Source organism: Mesoplodon densirostris, chromosome 10 (assembly GCF_025265405.1).
Source record: "Mesoplodon densirostris isolate mMesDen1 chromosome 10, mMesDen1 primary haplotype, whole genome shotgun sequence".
Lineage (NCBI taxonomy): Eukaryota > Metazoa > Chordata > Mammalia > Artiodactyla > Ziphiidae > Mesoplodon > Mesoplodon densirostris.
In genome coordinates, this window is record NC_082670.1 from 1,146,748 (window position 1) to 1,167,593 (window position 20,846).

At 42.6% G+C, this 20,846-nt stretch overlaps 1 protein-coding gene across 6 annotated transcripts in view; it reads right to left on the reverse strand.

Annotated features, from left to right (window-relative positions):
* EXOC2 (exocyst complex component 2) overlaps positions 1 to 20,846 on the reverse strand; it is a 153,878-nt gene that overhangs the window by 63,411 nt on the left and 69,621 nt on the right. For all 6 annotated transcript variants that reach the window (XM_060111138.1, XM_060111136.1, XM_060111137.1 and 3 more), the window contains 3 exons: positions 19,686 to 19,804; positions 5,445 to 5,570; positions 2,442 to 2,566 (listed from right to left, as the gene is read on the reverse strand). In XM_060111138.1, the coding sequence (XP_059967121.1) occupies positions 2,442 to 2,566; positions 5,445 to 5,570; positions 19,686 to 19,804 (370 nt within the window). The remainder of the gene's footprint in view (positions 1 to 2,441; positions 2,567 to 5,444; positions 5,571 to 19,685; positions 19,805 to 20,846) is intronic.

Consider the following 20,846-nt stretch of genomic DNA (forward strand, 5'->3'; position numbering starts at 1 on the left):
TTATTCCTCATCTGCAACCAAACACTTCATTTAGACGTTTACACAACTAGGTATAACCTGTGAGAAGGAGAATACCTTCTCTTTTCACTAAATCATCTCAGATCAAAAAACCCTAAAAAGATGCAAGATGAGGCAACTACTGTCCATGCGTGGGGGCCACCTCCAGACACCGCTCCAGTTGGAAGGAAAACACTCGGCTGGAAACAAAACTAGGTTTCCAGCTGTTTCCTGGGTTTTGCTCCCTCAGATGTGAGAACCCGCCTCGGCAACATTCAGCACGTCTCTGTTCTACATCAGTGCCACACTTCTCACCACTACTAAGCTCTGTTCACGAAACACCTACTGTGTGCCAGGCCAATGACACTTCAAATACTGGAATAAATATTTACTCCAAATAATAAGAGCAAATTCTTGTTTATCTCCCTAACACTGTTCTGAGCACTTCGCTTAATACTAACTCATCTAATTACCAAACCATCCCCCTGGAAGTAGGCTGAGAAGTCACGGCATCTGCCCAAGATCACAGCCCGTAAGCGACACACACTGGGTGTTCTACTCTAACCCTGGCGCTCTGCAAGAGATGCTGTGAACACGGCTGTCCAGGCACTGGCGTGGAAGCACCTCCCCTTTCCAGTCTCACAAGAGCTCTGCTTTAGAGGGAGCAGGTAAGAGGAGGAGGGTACAACACGGCAGGAGGGGGTGGCTGTCCCCCACTGCAGCAAAAGGCAAGAAACCCAAACCTTCCCCAACACAGAGGCCGCCACTCTCATCCAGCTGCCATGAACAAAAATGCGGGCTCATCGGGCACGTCTGAAAGCACAACGCTGAGAAAACTTTTTTCAGAACACCTAAAGGCACTCTCTTCTTCAGGCAGCAATGAAGGCCAGCCAAACTCTACACATATTTTATGGAAGACTGACTTTCTCTGTACAGTTAACTTTTCAACACAGCTTTTGTATAATAACCAGGTAATACAAAATGGACATGAAAGAGCTGTGAGGTATGTTATTTATTGCTATAATATTTGAATGTGTCAGTAACTGATACACTGCTGCAATTAACGGAAGAAAAAAATACAGGGATAACTCATGCTTAAGAGATAGGTTTTTCTGCATGAAGGAGTCTGTGATTTGCATGCACTACTGTTTTTCTCTTTTTCATGTACTAAGCAAATTTTATGGTTTAGATAACTAACCTTTCATTTAAACAAACATCTAAGGATCTACCACGTTAAAAGGAAAAGAGATAGTGGCAAACTTCTTTAATAGCGGCATAGCATGTATCCATGGTCAAAGGAGACTGGATGGATCCTGGAGGACCAAGACCCCCACCATCTTCTGTCAAACTGCAGAGGTGTCCTTGGTGTAAAAGAGCAAAAGCAGCTTTGTGCTGGCAAGTGCACTAGTCCCAGGAAGACCCCACCTCTCCCAGCTTCCTCAGGGCTGTGAAGAGTCTCCTCGGAGATACAAAACCAGAGCTGTCTTCTCCTGAGCCACCAGAGCTCCAGGCAAAGGGCCTCAGAGTCTATATTCTGGGACCTGGAGGCCTATCGTGGGCACTTGATGTGAGACAACTGAGTGACGAGTCCGAATCTGTGTGCTACATACAAAAGTCAAGAGTCATTACTTTACGCTCGTAATTTCTGTGCTCCAATTATACATGATTAGGACACTAAGTACACGTGCACCTTGTGAGAATGTAAAGCCTTAAACAGCTTCTCCAGGCTGATCACACAGGGGCCAGAAAACAGGATCTTTAAGTTCTTTCCAACTAGGAAGTTCCCTCTCACTTGAGACCCATGTGCAAGATGCAAACATTTGATCCTTGTTGTATCACCTGTTCATCATCAATTGCACGACAGTTTCATCCACCACACGGCCTGACTGGCATTATACTCAATTCAGGTTCTCTTATTCTTTAAGCCACTGTTTCCCCGAGCACTCACCCCTGCCTCTGAGAGACCCTCACTATTCTCCTTTACAGTCAAGGACAGTGACTCCCAGAAGAGGTGAGTAACTTGCTCAAGGCCATACAGCTATTAAGTGTTAGGGCTTTACAGCATTTTCTACTAATCTTAAAACATCTGACAATACTTAGAGGCTTTGGGCTTCTGAGGCTTTAAAAAAGTCACTTCAAAATCTAAAATTTTTGGGCCTCCCTGGTGGCGCAAGTGGTTGAGAGTCCGCCTGCCGATGCAGGGGATACGGGTTCGTGCCCCGGTCTGGGAGGATCCCATATGCCGCGGAGCGGCTGGGCCCGTGAGCCATGGCCGCTGAGCCTGCGCGTCCGGAGCCTGCGCGTCCGGAGCCTGCGCTCCGCAACGGGGGAGGCCACAACAATGAGAGGCCCGCATACCGCAAAAAAAAAAAAAAAAAAATCTAAAATTTTTAAGAGTAGAAATCCACGACTTAGCTACAACTATAGTCAATCTGTACACATACCTCACTGAAAAGGCTTCCGTTAACATATGAAATCCAGAGTTTCCAGAAGTTGGGCAGCTGACTTAAAACAAGCTTGGTCAATTTTTCAACAAATGCCACCCGGTGGGGAGTTTGGTATCTCCATGCTAAAGAGGAAAAGAATAAAATACTATTAATATCCTTTTGAATCAAGACTAAAAATGCGTTTGAACATACTGCTGCTCCCCCGCCTAAAAACGTGCCCCATGCTGTCCCACTTGGGCTGCAGAGCTTTAATCTGCTGATAGACCAGTATTTCCTTTTCCCACCAACTACCAATGCCTGTGGCAGCACAGTGAGCTGAGGGGGCCTGCTTGCTCAGCGAGCCTGCGGGGGGGGCAAGTGGGGGGGGCAAGTGGGGAGCAGAGGCAGGACCGGAGAGCTTCACAGAGGAGGGGCTTCGGCTTTCCAACCCTGTTGTCTTCAGGTTGTAACTCAGTGGTGGAAACTCAGTAAGGAATCAAATTATCATAAAGGAACATATTCAAGCACAATCATGTAATTAAAAACTCCTCCCATAACAAACAAATTTAACAGAAAGTAAAAACACCGAAGCCTCTTGGATTACACATCGTTTAATGCAGTTACTGTAGAAAGTGGGAAACAAGGTCTGACAGATTTCTTGTGGGAAGAATAAGTTTGAGGGGATAAAGGTGAATGTATTAGGTCTGCGAGCACCAACCATTTCCCAATCCCCCCCCCCGCCATCACCTACAGACCAACTCAACACGGACCGACACGAGCTGCCTTCCGACGGTGGCAGTAGCAGACCCGGCGTGGCCACAGCTCCGGTGACACGGGCCCAGGACAAGGCAGGAGACAGGACAAGATCTAAAACCTGAAGCTTTAGAAGACCCACCTCATAAGGGTGTTAGCAGACTCTTACACGGGAGAGTCCCCAAAATTAATTGTGAAAGACTAAGTTTTTGAAAATTAGTTTCAAAAGATCCATGCTCCTGCAGGAACAACGTGGGAAAAAAGCTCCAAGAATCCACATAAGAGTCTTCCTAAGTCATGCTCATGTCCAGTGAACTTCACAGCCAGGCAAAGAGCAGCCAGGGAGTAGTAAGGCCAAGGGTTCCCAGGAATCACATGGGAGAGGGAGCAGTCCTCCTGAGTGACCCCAGGCCATTCAGGAGTGGCCTCAAGTCTCCCTAGAAGGCGGGTTACTGCTCCAGCAACTAACCACAGGCCTTGGATGAATCAAACTTATTTGCAAGTAACCGGTAAAACAAAGTCTCACACTCTTTAAAGGAAGAGAACAAAACCCAGACACTCAACACTGAACATTCCCAGTGTCTGAGAAACAATGAAACACGATTAACCAGGCTAAAAGGCAGGGAAGGAGAATCAGAACCAGAAACCAGGGAGAAAGCTAGTCAAGAGTAACAGAGCCACAAATGACAGAGAGAGATTAACCTATAAGGACAATGTTCAAGTAAAGGAAAACATGAAATAATGAGGAAAGAAAGGGAAGATATTTAAAAGAACCAAATGGAACTTCTAGAGATGAAAAAGTACATGAAACTTTTGGCTTAGACGCTGAAGATAAAAGATCAGAGAAGTTGAAGGCATAACAATTAACTCTACAGTGGAGCACAGAGTGGAGAAACTGGGGTGGGGAACAGATCCTCAGTGATCTATGGGATAATCCATTGGCTTAACATACATGCAGTTGGGATTCCAGAAAAGGAAGCAGAGCAGAAAGATATCTGACAAAATGATAGCCAAAAATTTTGCAAATTTGATGGAAATTTCCAGAATTTGATAAAATAGATGCAAGAAGCTTGACAAACCCCAGGCAGGATAAATTTGAACTGTTCAAGCTGATGTAATTCATTACAGTCAGCCTCAAGTATAACTTCTAACTGTTTTAAGCCTGTTAGCATGTCAACTGGTGGTAGTGAATCACGTTAAGGGCAGGGAAGGAGTGTGGAAAGGGTTTTCACAGATCATGTGTCATCCTACTCATAAAAGAAAGGAAGTATGTTTTTGAAACTCAGGCGGGCTGCACTTCAGGGTCAGGCCCTGGCTATATCTGCTTAGAGGGCTACATGGTACCACAATGTACAGAATCCAACAGTTCTGCTCTTTCCAGTGTTTATTCTAGTGTTTGGTGGGCTGCGTGGAGAATGGGAACAGGACAAGAAGAAGCCACACTGACAGTTATGGAATCCCTTCATTTAGTGCAAATGTATCATTTGATTTTAGTGCTTATGATGGACATTCATTCATATTATTAATAAAACTTTAGAAAAAAAATCTCTACTCCAGTACTTAGAAGAATAATATGAAATACTTTGAAATAATCTTTAGAGGTATTTGAACTTAATAAGAAGTAAGGTATTTCTATTAACTTATTTGCATTTCTTATATCTATTATTGAGGTTATAAGTAACCAGTGACTAATAGCATCTAATTGGTACACAAATGCATTATAACCAACATGTTTTGTATCTCATATAGGTAAACAAACAAAAGATAAATGTCAACCTCAGGAAGAAATGTAACACAGTTACAATTTGAGATGCCTTATCTTAGAAAAAATGATTAGTAACTAATTTATGATTAATAAACAAACAACTCTTTTCAAACCAAATTTTAAAATTCATTAAAAAGGTGTCTACTATTTTTCTGTACTGACTACAGAGATTCACTTTTGTTGCAACCTTCATACTAAAGACGTTCTCAGAGAATTTTTTCTGTGGCGTATTTTTAAAAATCCAACCACAGAAATGTGTTGAATAACACTGACCTGTGCCCAATGATTTATTAAAAAATCAAATGGCATTTCTTTAATGTACAATGTAAAATTCATTTTAATTATCTAAATTTAATTACTGGGTAGTTGCTTAAGTAGAAGGGATGATGGCTGGAAATACTCAGCAGCAGTAACACAGGTAATTATGAAATTTTCCAAGAGAAAAACGTTGGCTATTACACGAGTACAAATTTAAAAGATAAAAGTGGGAGGGAGATGCTCACCATCATCTCGACCAGGCTGAAAGCTGCTACCCCTCTTCAGAGACGCTGTCTGGCCTAGATGACCCGGCACGGAGGCACGCACGTCGCCGTCCAGGTCCAGTGTGGCGCTGTGAAGGCCTGGTGGCCCTGGAAGAGAGAGGCAGAGTTTCCATGGACTCATGGAGCTTACTAAGTGATTTAATGGACCCTTTCTCTGAGAGATTTCTTTCTCAACCGTTCCATTCTTTTTTTTAAAGAAGACATCTACTGAAGTAAAACCAGAAATATTTTCTCTAAATAGCTTTTAAAAGTCACTCCCACCATACAGATTTGGAGGATTAAATCTATTACTCTGGCTTAATATAGACATGTAACTTACGTACCATTTCAGAATGAATGTTCAGCAAAACGGAGGAGAGGGGGTTCCATAAACATAAAAATCAGGATGAAAAATTATTTTTTGAAAAGCAACTTGGCACTTGGAAAGGAAGGTACAGGGTTTAGTGGAGCAGACTTAACAGCATAAATCTTTGACTTCCCCCTTAAAATTTAAATCTCCAAATACCACAACTTCTTTCTTTGCAATGTGGGATGTGATTCCTTATTTCTACTCCCACTGCTAGCCGCCTAGTTGGGACCCTTTTCACCCCACACTGTTAATATTCTAGAAGCCTAACACTTCACTAGAGAATGTCAGGACGTTCTCTTTATTGTCCTGGATTAATACCACCAAAATACTGCTATCTTGATTCTCTTCTCAGAAGTCTTCCAGAAAACCCTCAGAATTCCAACCCAAATTATCTAAGAACCAGGAAACACTTTTTCAAAGATGGTTCTCCAGAGTCACCAGGAATAGAATCCCGTGTTGCTAATCCCGTTAGTGAGAGGCTGGCGTTATGGGTAGAATTCGCCTTGTCAGCCTGCAGAGGTGCTATAACCAGCACTCTGAGCTCTGCGGCTGAGCATTCAAAGACCTCCAAAACAAGCTGAATTCAATAAACATTTACAGGGTGTTTACGGTGCAGAGGACACTGTGAAAATGCATCTTTCATTTTCCTGCCTCACTTCCTACCCCCTTCATCATCCTCCCCATCCTGTTAAACACAAGTCGCCTCCCGCTGTTCCAGCTCAAAGTGCTGTCTATTCTCCCTGCCCTCCGACTGCAGTGAGAATGAACACCGTTTCACTGACTCAACATTCTGCCTTCTGCTGTTCATTAACAGTTCCAATCAGAACTTCTTGGGGATAAGGATCAATATTACGTCTCTGTCCACAGCTGGATCTTCGGCATATAATTCCTTCAATATACACTGAGTGACTGATACTAAATTATTCAATAAGAATGCTCTTCCTGGGCTTCCCTGGTGGCGCAGTGGTTGGGAGTCCGCCTGCCGATGCAGGAGACACAGGTTCGTGCCCCGGTCCGGGAAGATCCCACATGCCGTGGAGCGGCTGGGCCCGTGAGCCATGGCCGCTGAGCCTGCGCGTCCGGAGCCTGTGCTCTGCAACGGGAGGGGCCACAGCAGTGAGAGGCCCGCGTACCGAAAATAAAAAAAATTTTAAAAAAATTTAAAAAAAAAAGAATGCTCTTCCTTGTTTTATAACTTAAAAGAATATGAAAAGCTTATAGATTTGTTTCCAAGGGCAAAAGATGAAACCCATTTATAAAATAATGATTTTATGCCAATGATAGTGTCAGTTATTCAGTAGCATCAAACAAGTCCTTACTGAGCCCTCCCATGTGCCAGGAATCACAGGCCCCTGGGATACGGTGGTGGGTAACAGGTAAAGGCCTGTCCTCAAGGTGTTTACATCTTGGCAGTGGAGGCAGAAAATCAAGACATAAGTGAATACAATATAAGCAAAGAGTCTGCTTTCACGGCTCCTCCCATCATGAGCCACTCAACGTGATACGGTATGAGCTATCTCCCTGCCTCCTCACAGATTCTACCAGGCAGGTTTTACAGAAATAGAAACCAAGTCATTTGAACGGATATTTTCAGTGGAATGGCATTTTATTAAATACCTACGATGTTTCAGCTACTATGCTAAATGCTTTATTTACATGCACTTCCACTTTGGAACACATTAAATCTAGGATAAGAAGACTTGTGGAATTCAACATTTTAAAATAGCAATAAAAATGACAGAGTAAGAAAACACAAACATGAAGAAATAATATTTTTTATAATTGATTTTCTTCCCATCTCAAAGAGGGATTTGTGTGGAAGCTTTGAAGGTTTATGACATTATCCTCTGAAGTTTATATAGTCACCACTGCTATTAATTGTAGAATTCAAGAAATTAATATCAAAATATCAATTTTCTGACATACTTTAAAAGGAAATATAGGGACTTCCCTGGTGGTGCAGTGGTTGGGAATCTGCCTGCCAATGCAGGGGACACGAGTTCCAGCCCTGGTCTGGGAGGATCCCACATGCCATGGAGCAACTAAGCCTGTGGCCACAGCTACTGAGACCACGTGCCACAGCTACTGAGCCCGCGTTCCACAACTACTGAAGCCCACGCACCTAGAGCCAGCGCTCCACAACAAAGAGAAGCCCGCGCACCTCAATGAAGAGTAGCCCCCACTCGCCACAACTAGAGAAAGCCCGCGCACAGCAACAAAGACCCAATGCAGCCAAAAACAAATAAATAAATTTATATAAAAAAAGGAAATGTAAAAAAGCCCAAACTTGGCACCACATTAAATATTTGTATAAAATGTGTAACTTATGTAAACATGTATATTGAAAGGTGCAAGAAGAGAATGCTTTAATTCAAAACGTTGTAAGTTACTACCCTTGAAGGTTTCAGGACTATAAATTTTTGATTAAGAAGGAAAACACCTCGTAGTTTCCTAAATACACACTGTATACCATCCCTACAAAAAAATACAATGATCATTAAGTAGATCCTCAGAAAAAGTTTTCCCCATAACTAGTGTGTTTACAGCATTAATTTAAATGCTGATATTAAGTCCTGTATAGTTTAATTTAAAAAAACCTTGAGTTTTGAAACTGTTAAAAAAGACTGATCTATTTTTCCCTTTAATGGCAGAAACTATTAAGAACATGCGTTCCTTCTATTAGAAACCGTACCATCATTTTCTACGATGTCAGGAAAAGAAAGCTTACCAAGAACTAATTTCTTATTTGGAAGTGTCTGTCGAACAGCAGCAAGGACAGCACAGTAGCAGGGAGAGGAGGGCCCCCAGACGCTGGGGACAGACGCGTCCGTGGACGTGCTGGGCCGCGGGTCCAGCAGGTGGTGCCCTGCACAGCCCGGGGAACAGCCCTGCAGTGGGAACCCCGGGCCTGAGCCCAGAGCTCGCTCTCCTCTAACAGCCTGCTCCTTTCTCTGGTCAGAACAAGACTTGCAATGAGTAATCTTATGGAGAATTAGGAGGATTGTCCTTTGAGGAGAAAATTAATGAAAACATTTAAAATCTCAGTTGTCAGAAATTATTTACCATCAAGTGTCAAAAAACAACAAAATAAAAAAGCTTGAGGATTCTGACACTCCTTTTAAACTTAAATTACATGACGATATTTATACCCTACAAAATTATTACAAATATGAACTGCTTCTGATGATAAATAAACATTATTATAAAAGAAAGAAAAAGATGAAAAAAAGTTTCTGTAACATAAAATCAGCAAAAGGTTTTAAAATATAAGAAATCTGTTTATTTTCTCTTGACTGTTTTACCTCACAATACGATAGCAGTATCTCTTGATACGTTTAAGAGAAATATGTTATATAAAATATACGGTTATAAATGAGAGTAACTAGGAAGTTTCATAATATCATGCTCTGATTTATGTGCAGACCATACACAACTGAAAATTATGCTACTTAGTATACTTTCCCTGAAAACACTAAATTATCTGCCCCGATATCCACCTAAGGAGGGTGTTCAATACATATATACACAGGACTTGGGTTTTTCATTAGAAGCTCAGTTTGCACTAAGATGTTCTGCAGGTGACAGAGCCTAAAGTTTTTGTAAAATTGTGTTTGACTTTGTCTTTTTCAAACTTAAAACTGCATTAACGAGTTATGGGAGGTCATTTGTTTTCTTGAGAGTAGATTTTCTCTAGAAATGAACTGTTCCTACGATTTTATCCCAGACGAAAGTTTTTATCAAAAATGACCACAGCCCAGCTTTCCTTCATTTGTGCTCACGCTGACAACTGCTCCCCATCCCAGGGATTCCCCGCTCTGTGGCAGAAGCAGTCACAGGCGGCATATGCTTCTTCACCTGTGAAAATCAGGGCTTGAACTACACAGGCCTTAGTGTCTTTTTTAGCTCTAAAATTCTGATTCTATGATACAAAATCTGAATTTGAAACTTTGAACCACTACTGAGAACAAAATGGAAAATACGCTTATTCTGCTCCCTGGAATAGTTTAGGACGATTGAGGACAATGATTAGCAGTGTTATTTAAATGTATAAACAGTCTGCCTCTACACAAAGAACAAATGTGAGCATTATGTCGTAAAAGGAAATTTCATCAAGAAAATATTAAAGGTGACAAAAACAGTAACAGGGAAAACATCACTAGGATTTCATACTTGTTATTGTGGACCTTGCAGCTTGGCTATTTTAGAGGCACCAAGCAGAGTAACCAATAAATACCCTCAAATGACAGTGTGCTGATAAGATCAAGATTACTTGGCTGCAATCTGGCCAAGTTATCTGAGGAATAACTATGGGGAAAGATTGCTCTCCTGACAAAACTTCACACAGCAACACTTCCATCAGTACAGTATTTCCAGTCCTAAACTTCTACATGGTGTTTGTAGGGGAAAAAAAAAAAAAAAAAAAGGATACTACAAAAATTCTAGAACTAAATAATCCTAGGGTATAGCTGTGTATCTTCTAAATTCCATGAACTAGTATTTGAGCTTTTACCAATACATCAAAGAAAACATATACATCTCATCTACAGATGCTTGGAAGAAGCATCTTGGAAGAACAACTCTTTTAAACACTTAAAATTAAAAAAAAAAATGACTAAGCTTCTTAATTACTGATACTTGATAGAAGAAACGTTCACATGTTGAGGTGTGGGGAAGACATTCTGGCTTATTATACACAAGTTAACTTGAATTTTATACTAACTAAAACAGCCTGTTTGTGGCTGTTCAATCAAACATACATTGTACATCTGCTTTAATTATTACAGAAAAGGGAACAGTGACCAGAAGTAAAGAATGTCCACGCTAAAAATAAAGATGAAATGCCTGTCTCCCTGGGCCACCAATGCTGGTCCTTCTTGAATGGTGAGATTCCCTTCCCAGGTGCCAAGGCCACACTGACTCGCTGTAGACATGCTGGTCTATATTCCTGACATGTCTGATGTTCTTTGTTCTGACAAGATATAAAACTGTGCTGAAAACCATGCTTCTCTGGAACAGTCCCTCAGAGTTATCTGAGAGGCTGTCTTCTGGGCTACAGTCCTCAGTTTGGCTCAAATAAAACTCTTTTCTATCAAATAAAATTCTTTTCCCATTACAGATCGTTTATTTTCGTTGACACACTCGAGTCAACATTCTGTTTCTCTGGTTTAAATAAAGCTTCTAAAACATGCTACCAGCATTCTCAAAGGGAACTATTTTTCTAATTGTGAGTATGCAGGAGAAATTTAACAGATTACAAATAAATATAAAATTAGAAAAATCACCTTTGGAATACTATATAAACAAAACAGAAATTTACCTTTAATAAGAGAAAAACAGAAAATGTGTTTTCAGAAGATGCAGAAGTAATTTTCTTCAGAACACTAACAATCCTAGCTGCTTCACCAAAAGAGTAAAAGTGGCAGTACAGAAATCAAGTTGAAAGTGTATTACTTTTCTAAAAGAAGAACTATTTATCTTTCACAATTTGCTATCAACGAGTTGAAAGATTTGCTATTTTTTTCCAACTATGAGATTTTTACCAGAAAAAAAGTCTTCAGCTTTATGCGAACTTAAGAGATATGGCAAGATTTTCTGCAAAGCTCAAAAACTTAAGGGTTTACCTTAAAACTCTGAGTCCGACAAAAAACTGATAATGGCTTTAGGAAGATTTGTAAGAAATGCTTATTATACCAAGGATTCCATATCACACATCCGCCAGATCCTTTCAACTCCAGCTAGCTGGGTGCACTCTCCCTTCTATCTATCTATCTATCTATCTATCTATCTATCTATCTATCTATTTGCGGTACGCGGGCCTCTCACTGTTGTGGCCTCTCCCGTTGCGGAGCACAGGCTCCGGACGCGCAGGCTCAGCGGCCACGGCTCACGGGCCCAGCCGCTCCACGGCATGTGGGATCCTCCCGGACCGGAGCATGAACCCGTGTCCCCTGCATCAGCAGGCGGACTCTCAACCACTGCGCCACCAGGGAAGCCCTCTCTTCTTTTAAATGCAGTGGTCAGTATGTGTTTACCAGACTCCCTGAGACACAAAGGGCAGGAGAGGCTTTTCTGCGGAGGGGAAGGCCTGCAGATGTGGGCCAGGTGATACATCAGCCATGTGTACTCGGCCCCCGGCCTCCCGCCCAGCTTTCTCCCAGCCCACGGGGTGCGAGGAGCCCTGGTCTCCAGCCAGCTCTCCAGGCGGCCCATTTCCTCAGCCCGAAACACCTCCAAACACACTTTCCTGTGCACAGCAGGCCCCTGTCCTGAGCAGCAGCCCGACCACCCCCTGCTGCTTGTTGACCGTGCTCGGGCCAGGAGCCTCCGCAGACACAGGCCGGCTGGACTCCTGTCAAGCACAGCACACACAAAGGTCAGTGCCTGGGATGGGGTGGGTGCAGCAAGGCAGCTACCAACCTCCAGGAATGAGACTGTGTCCACAGATAAGAATGTTCTTTTTGATCTGATGCTTCTATACATACATTTAAAGTTCCTACAGGGCACTTCCTCAATTTCAAGGGGATCGTTTAATCCAAATTAAACCAAGGAAGGTGTATTTAACAGGCCGCATAACCTCACTCCACTTCTTAGGGCTGTGGGCCAAGTTCTGAACTGTATTCCAACATCGTTCGGAACAAAAGCTGAAAGGAAGAGACGTATTTTAAAAGCAAGACTACAGGTGTGAACCTCGAAGAAGCACTTCTCAACTAACATCGGCTATATAAGCAAGAACCATACATCGTAACAAGCTGGTTAGGTGAATAACCAAAACCAAATTATTTATGCTTTTATTTAAGTACGACCCTTTTCTGCAGTTATACACAGATTTAAGTAGAGAACACCTACTTAGACTGTATAAGCAACAGAATTATTAAAAAAAATGACGACAGGAGACATAAAATATCTGTACCCCTGAATATTCTAAAATTACCAGGCAATGCTAGCAATTCAAGGTGTGCGGGGCATTTACTGTCAAAGCCGTTTTCTGTTAAGGCTGGAGGTGTGTCTCCCCCCAGACAGACAGTGAGCCAAGCAGAAAAGACCCAGCGCTGGGGTGTCACGTGCAGAGGTCCTCCTGACAGAAGCCTTGCTGCCCTGTCTGACCTGACACAGACAGACACTGCCACCAGGTGACCAGAACCGAGCACAAAACGAGGCAAGTCTCACTCCTCCGACCACATCCAACAGCTGGGGAAGCACTGACAGGACCTGCGAATGAACGCTGTGCTATTCGAACCGTAAATCAAATGCTCAAGTGCTAGTTTACTGACTTTAAAAAAAACTGTTTAAATTACTAGTATTAATTGCTAGTCCTCATTTTAATTTGGAAGCTAAATTTGTCTTTTCAAATTCGATTAAAAAACAAATTTACAATCACGTAAAATCCTGCTAAGCTGTCAGGTAATTAAAACTGCTTATGTAAACTTATACTGTTTACAAACAACAGCGACAATTTCTAACAGGGTGCACTGTGAATCTAATTCATGGCACACTGAGTATCACCTAGGTTTCTTCTCTTTCTGAGAAAAAGGACAAAAGGGAAAGGAAAGCCAGACCACCACTTTGCTGGAGAGATTTTTGCTATTACAGTCATAAACTGGTACTTTTCTTCTATTCCTCTCTCCTGAATCTACCTTCTTCTGTATATCCTTTACAGCTTACGAAACTCAAAGTAAGTGAATAAAATCCCACTACAAGTATTTAGAAGCACTGCCTCTTCTAAAGCCAACTGAAGCAACAGTGAGCAGGTAAAGCACAATTCACATCGGGAGGACTCAGTCACGGGGACGGGAAGGTGGAGACCAAACCAGTGTCGCCTACCTGTACTTGCAGGAGCTGTGCCTTTTCTTCTTTTTAAATCAACGTCTGTCATTCTGGGTTCACATTGGTATAATAAACATTCAGGAGAGAAACTACTTTTTAAATCTCCAAAAAATAAACTTCACAAAAGAAACTTCCTAATGTACAACCTCATAATAACAACTTTAAAATAAAAAATTGTAATTTTATTAGATATTAAAATATATGTATAAACGTTTACTGTCTTTTTAAACACAGAAACATTTTTGTACTTACATAGAAGATCTGAAGAATCTGCTGCCAATTTCCTAATGGAGGCTTGCAACCTAATCTGGTGCCCAGGAGCTACCTGATGTCAAACTGTGGAAATACTAGAATTATACTTATTAACCCCACTGATTATCTACATAAAGGTCACATCTGTATTTTTTAACTATCAAGAAAAAATATAGTTTAGTTATACTAAATTCATGAAACTGTACAAAAATTTAAAATGTACTTTATGCATGTATTTGATGAGCTTGAATTGAAAATATAGCCTTTTTAATATATATTGGAAGACCACTGGATAAACAAACATTTTTATTTCAGCAAGTCATTAATAATCTGCTCTGTTTGAAATAATTAAGAGTAGATAATTAGCCTCTTTTCTTAACATTTTTCCTCTATCACAGATCCGTACTGTGATGGTTCAGAATAAACCTTTCAGGTGTGACGTATCTCTAAGTTTTCAAAGAGAACCTGAGCCACATGGAAATGTATTCCCTTCTGCTGTGTGACTGTCTGAAAGAATCTATGGCTTCCATTCTAAACGGCGCCACTTGCATCTGCTCTAATACGTTCTCTGGGAAGCCCTATCGGTGCAGACAGCAGAAAGCGGAGATAACTGCTCTAGATGGCTTCTCCCTGGAGTCACCACATGCAGTCAGCATATATTTTAAAAGAGTTTAGAGTTAAACTCGTTTTCAGAACAAAGGAAAAAACACACCTTTGAAGGCTACCTTTAAAAATCCTGTTTGAGAATGTCCGTAGGGGGTTAAACCAAAGGTTTTTCCTGACAGGACACCTGAAGATTTAGTCTAATTTTGGCCCTATTTCACTGAAATTTTAAGTGACAAATGACGCTTCTTATAAGGAGGTAAAAGTTTTGGAAGAGAAGCTCTACAGTTGACTAGCTCAGGCTGGAAGAAAACAGACCCTTCCATAGGTGTTTATGCTTTCAAGATGAATTTTTTTTTAATGTTGATCTTTATTCTTGTTTTTTTTCCTCGTATCTGTCTCCCCTTAGCAAAACCGGAAGATCACATTCGGGCTACTGAGGCAGGCCATGGAAGAGGAGTGAGGACTTCCCGGATACCTGGCAGGTTGTGTTGAGGCGTAATGGTCATCTCCTGTCTGTGTCCCGGTGTGCACCATCTAGGGGCACCATCTACCAGGTTTGTATGCGTTATTATTATAACAATTGGAATCCAGAGAAGGCTCTCATGCAGTGTTTGTAAAACTACCAACCCTATGACCTGCCTCTGCGGACCAATGAATGCTTTGTGTACGGAAGACGGTAACCTGGACCAATGTGGCTTCTTCATGCAGGACTGCTGTCTCTGAAAATCTATCACCATCCTGGCACATGAACGTGTCTTGAAGACCACGAGACGAAATACAGTGAACATTGTAACCCAAAGCACCATGTAAAGACTGAAAAAAAAAAACAACTTGTATGTTAATTAGGTTTCTTAAACTCATGCATAGAAACCAGCTTTACTTACAAAGACATAAAGAAGTCTTTTCCTGTCTGAAATATTTACAGTCTATCTTTTTTGTAATTGTATTTCACCTCACAAGACGGGGTTAATCCATCAGTTACAAGCATTTCTCTGGTGTTAAAAGTCTAAGTACAGGTGTTACAAATAGAAGAACTTACAATTCATTCTTTAGATTTAGAATGCAACAAGCTTTCATTTTGAAAATAGGTTCTGGAGAAGACCTGAATGAAAGCAATGCAGCTTCACAAAAAGGCACTGCCATCATCGTGCCATCGGTTCACCATGTTCAGAAACACACTTGATGAAATATTAGCTTTAACCTCAGAACACAGAGAGGTCTGTGGAACCACCGTGCAGGACACGGAGAAGCTGGGCTGCCTGTCACCTGGCTTCTCTGAGGCAGCTTCCTCACGTGCAAAACAGATCCAAGTCATGTACCAAACCAGACAACTTCCCAGGTTTCTTCCAGACCCAAATGTTGTGATTACGAGAGGATGGCCAACAGAAAGTCCACATGATATTTAGGAGACTTGCCCTCATACTGACTTCATTTCTATTACACCTAACTAGGACGCTCATAAATATCAATTAGGAGTCTACCGGGAACAATCAGGCGTAGATTACATGAAAGAAAAATTGTACTTATTCCCAGTAAACTTATAATTAAGGCCAATATCTTACATAAACATACCCACACATGCACATACCTATGCTATATAATTACATTACCTGTATACAGGTAGGCAGGTGCACAGTGAAGAGCTAACGTGTCCACTGACACATACACACTCTGATGACAACAACCAGGAAGGCATCTAGGTGCCAAGTGGCCAAAGTGGACGCTGGGTCACTAACGGCTAATTCTTCTGGGAAACACAAGCTCTGTCTCCATCTGTGTCACTTCTCATATCATATGCCTTTGCACTGGCTATCGAGTCAAAAGCCCCATTAAGTACATAGTATTCGTGTACTTAAAAAGATACTGGAGGTATTAAACTGCTTTTGAATTTGACAATTAACTGAATACTTGATATTAAGAAACCACATTTCAGGTAATGATAATAGTATTTTAGTTACAGTTTTCACAAAGCATCTTTACCTTTGAAAGTTACATACTGAAATAATTATGGATGAAATGATGTGACCTGCTTCAAAAATAATTCAGGGTGAGGGAGGCGGTGTAGATAAAACGAGACTGGCTGTGAGGGGATGACTGTCAAAACTGGGCAGGCACACAAGAGGTTGTGGTATCCCCCTCGGTGCTCTTAAGTATGTCTGGAATTCTCCAAAATAAAATAATAAGAACGCCTTCTGATGGTGAGCTCAAAAGAACACACCAACTTTCCAATTAAAAGGCACTTGCCTGTTAGGACTGTCTATACTGTTCATATTAGTCGTGTTTGCTGACAACAGGTGGGCACGGCTCAGGATGTTCCTCTGAATGTCAAGGATGATTAAATCCTAACCTATAAACATCTGACTAATGAATTTAGGAAATTTACATTGTATTGTCACGAAATCTGTGGAGTAAGTTCAAAGAGTCGGAAACTGTTATGTTTCACTTCCTAATTTTAAGGACCAACTTATGAAAATAATTTCAGGTAAACCTCATCACTAACAAAAGGATCCATGTAATGCACATTCCTCCAAGTACTTCATAAGCGAGCGGCAACTTCTACAACAGGCTTGGTCAGAGTGAATAAAAAGGCAGGTCTCCAGTTACACAGAAGCTAGTGTCTTTCCCCCCCCTCCCCGAAATGCTCATTTTCAGCAGTTTTGGATAAATACATATAGCAATACATAACACCAAGATGACAGGGCAGGAATCCATTAGGTAAGGGTGTGTCTCTATTTATCTTCAAGAAAGATTCAGACCTTTAGTGATGGAATATCGGTTATCAGATCTTTCAGGTATGGGTGCGACAATAAGGTATATGAATTTTCCTGGCACTTCTCCAATTTCAAACAGTCTATATACTGTCTTCATAAATGAGACATGCTTTCCAGAAATTCAAATATTTTCATAACTAAATCATACAGTTGGATTGTTTCTTATAAGCCGGAGTAGGGAAAATGTTTGTCAGACCGTGATCCTGGTTGTATCACTGTGTTCACCAGCCTCCTCACTGGAGAGGGGAAGGGTGGCACTTACTGAGCACCTACTGGGTCTCTGGACGACTTCTCCGTGGCTCTTGCCCTGGAAAACTCACATCCCTCATTTAGGTTCAGTGTCAACACCACGTCCTCTAGGAAACACCACCACCACCACCTCCTCTAGGAAACGTCCTCGGGCCTCCCGCGAACGAGGCTGAGGCAGAGTTCTGCACTCCCCACCTCGCAATACCTTCCACAAGTGCACTTATGTAATAAACAACATGGGATTTGTTGAAAGACATAGGTCTCTCTCACTAGACTACAAGCTCCAAGAGGCCAGAGACCACGTGGGTCCTGCTCATCACGGCTCTTCAGTCCCGAGAGCACATCCACCACACTGATTACCAACCCCGGCTGCACCACAGTCTCCTGGGAGCTTTAAAAAATACTGCTGCGTGGACTCCACTGCTAGAGAGTCTCATATAATGGTCAGGAATGGGGAGGAGGCTGGGAAGTGACAGTCTTTATAAAAACCCAGGGGCTTGTGACGGGCAGCCACGTCGAGAGTCCTGCCCAACAGAGCAGACTCAGTACACGAGAACCTGAGGACCTCTCAATACCCACCAACAACCTCAGACTGTGTATGCTGTTTGATGTCATTTTCACCTGCTAAAACTATAAAATACTTAATGACATATTAGAAATTTAGATATGGCATCCGTAAAGAGATATTTGGGTTTTCCTAAACATCAAGAATAGAAAAGAACAGACTCACAGCTGGAAAATACTCAACTCCAAGCCACCCAATGCACGACGAAACCAAACTACAAATAAATCATCACGGCCTCTCTGTGGCACCTCCTTCTGTGCCGGGACTGCCCTCATGTTGCTTCACTTTCTCGTCCGGAAACCTTGTAAGCATCGCGGCGCCTTATTTATATAATCTATTTGGTGTCTCAGGCCACTGAAACTGCATTGGCCAAGGTCATCAACAGCCGCAGCACAAAATCTAAAGGACACCCCTTGATCGGACTCTTCACCTTAAAACCCTTGCTGACCCTCCTTTCCCTCCCGGCTCCCTGGCCACCCTGCAGGTTTCTCCTCCACCAGAGCTGTAAAGAGCACTCCCTAGGACTCTGTCCTACATTCCTACATTTTCTTCCTTTCTCTCCTTCTTGGGTGAATGTCAACTCCCAGGGACCACCTACGTGCAGACCACATTCAAACCTCTCGCTCTTTAAATTCACTTACGTACTGGACGCCTCCACTTGTTCGTCAGACAGCCGCACACCAACTGGTCCAAAGAAAAGGGAAGACCGTCTCCTCCTCCTCGCCCCAACCCCACGGCGCCCCATCCCAACCAGCTGCCAAGGTCAGACCTCTGGGCATCACCGAGCCCCTCCTACCCCTCCTCCTTCCACCACCAGGTCCTGCCGATCCCAGGCTCCGGACAGCTCTGGAACCCCCTCCTCCTCCACACCCACGGCCCCCATGCCGGCGAGATGCCTGAACCACCACAGCAGCCTCCTAACCGGCTCCACTGTCCCCGCCTCATCGGGTCTTTCCCAGGCTTCAAACCCCTGGACAAAGTCCATCCAGGCCCGGGGCCTCCTCACCCAGCCTCAAGTCCCGCCACTGTGATGGCTGTGAACCAGCTGTGACTCTTCCTCCGCTCTCCTCAGGGCCTGTGCTGGAGGCGGCCCGGCAGGCACTCCTCATCCTCTAGGTTCTCTGCTAACACAGAGCCCTGTCTGAGACACGTCCCCAAACCCGCCATCTACCAGTCACAACCGGGTACTTGGTTAGTTGAGCTCCATGAGGGCTGGGACTGCGTCCGTGCACCTGGACGTGCCTGGTGCCTGGTGCGCAGCAGGGCTCAACATGCACTTGATGGAATAGTGAGTGTACTGTTCCTGTTGATCAAGACTACTATCATTTCTACAACATCGTGTCACTTCCACAAGAGGTAACTGTTCCGTAAGCCAAACCTTTGTCAACATTGCCAGTCAACCATGAGACAGGCATGCTGAGAGGCCTTTCTCCCTCCCCTGCTCTCTTACTCGCCCAGGGAGGATGCTAACCGGGGTGGGGGGCAGGTATAGTTACAAAGAGAACGACTCATCCCTCAATCAAGAGCGTTCCCAGAGTGTGTCGAGTGACGAGGGGGAGGACGCACGCAGGGAGAAAGGGCCTTGCCTTTGAGGTCCCGCACGCAGCCCTCCTGGCAGCTGTGCATGAGCTGGAGGATCCATCGGTGCTGGGCTCCGATGCACTGCCACGCAGGGTCGCCTGGCGCGTGGAGGTCAGACAGGTACCTGAAACAACAAGGCCAAGGTTGACCCAGTCAGCTTCTGCTGCACAGCCATAATGAGGACAAGAGGAAAGCCAGCATACCTTAAAGTCATCACTTTTAAGAAAACCTAAAATTTTGTCAATTAGTAAAGCATTCGTCAATACTAGTCTTTAATATTCAGTTCTAAATGAAATATATTCAGATTTCTTTTTCATGCAATTAACAAACAATAAACCTACATTTTAAGAAGTTAGGACTTTATAAAAATACAACCAAGGAGACAAAGACAACTTGCCATGTCCCTATAATGCCCAGTGAGAGCGTATCTTTACGGTTACGTTTTGTTCACAGTGTTTCTACTTAGTTCTCTGTCACACAGGAAACAGGTGGGAGCCAGCAGAGGCCTCAGCATGAGTATTTCTTCATTCCTTTCTGGTCTGAAATACGGCCACCAGGTGGCAGTGTGACCCTTTTTTCTGTAGGATCCAAACAGGGCAACTGCAACTTAAGACCACTTTATTACACAAAGAGATTTGGTGATAGCAAGCACTGACTTCTAAGTCTGAACTCTAATTCATGAGAAGGTATTTCTCTAGAAAATACAGTATAGATGGGCATTTTTCTTAGTTTTAAAATAGTTCTTAAAATATTTAAAGTCTTCTTTCTCTGTAAAAATTCCAAACCCAGATAGACAACTGAAGTAGAGTTCAGTTGAAAACTTTCTGCCAAATATTATTCAAAACTCGGTCCTCATGAAATATATAAATATAACAAGTTAAATCCAATTAAATCAACCTCAAAAGCTGGACTTATTGTCTTAAAATAACTCTTAAACCCTAAGCTGTCTGTTGTCTTGGGGTTAAAAGTTTTGTTCAAGAATAAATTTTAATTAATGGTGACAAGCTGTGACCTCTAAACACGCAGGGACACACCTGGGCTTCCCTCCCCAGCTTCTGCAACACTGAGTATTTCCTTACTCAGTCTTCTCAATTAGCAGCTGATTAGAGGAGAAACAAGTTAGTGACAAATAAAATACTGAGAAGAAACCTGACATCACATTCAGG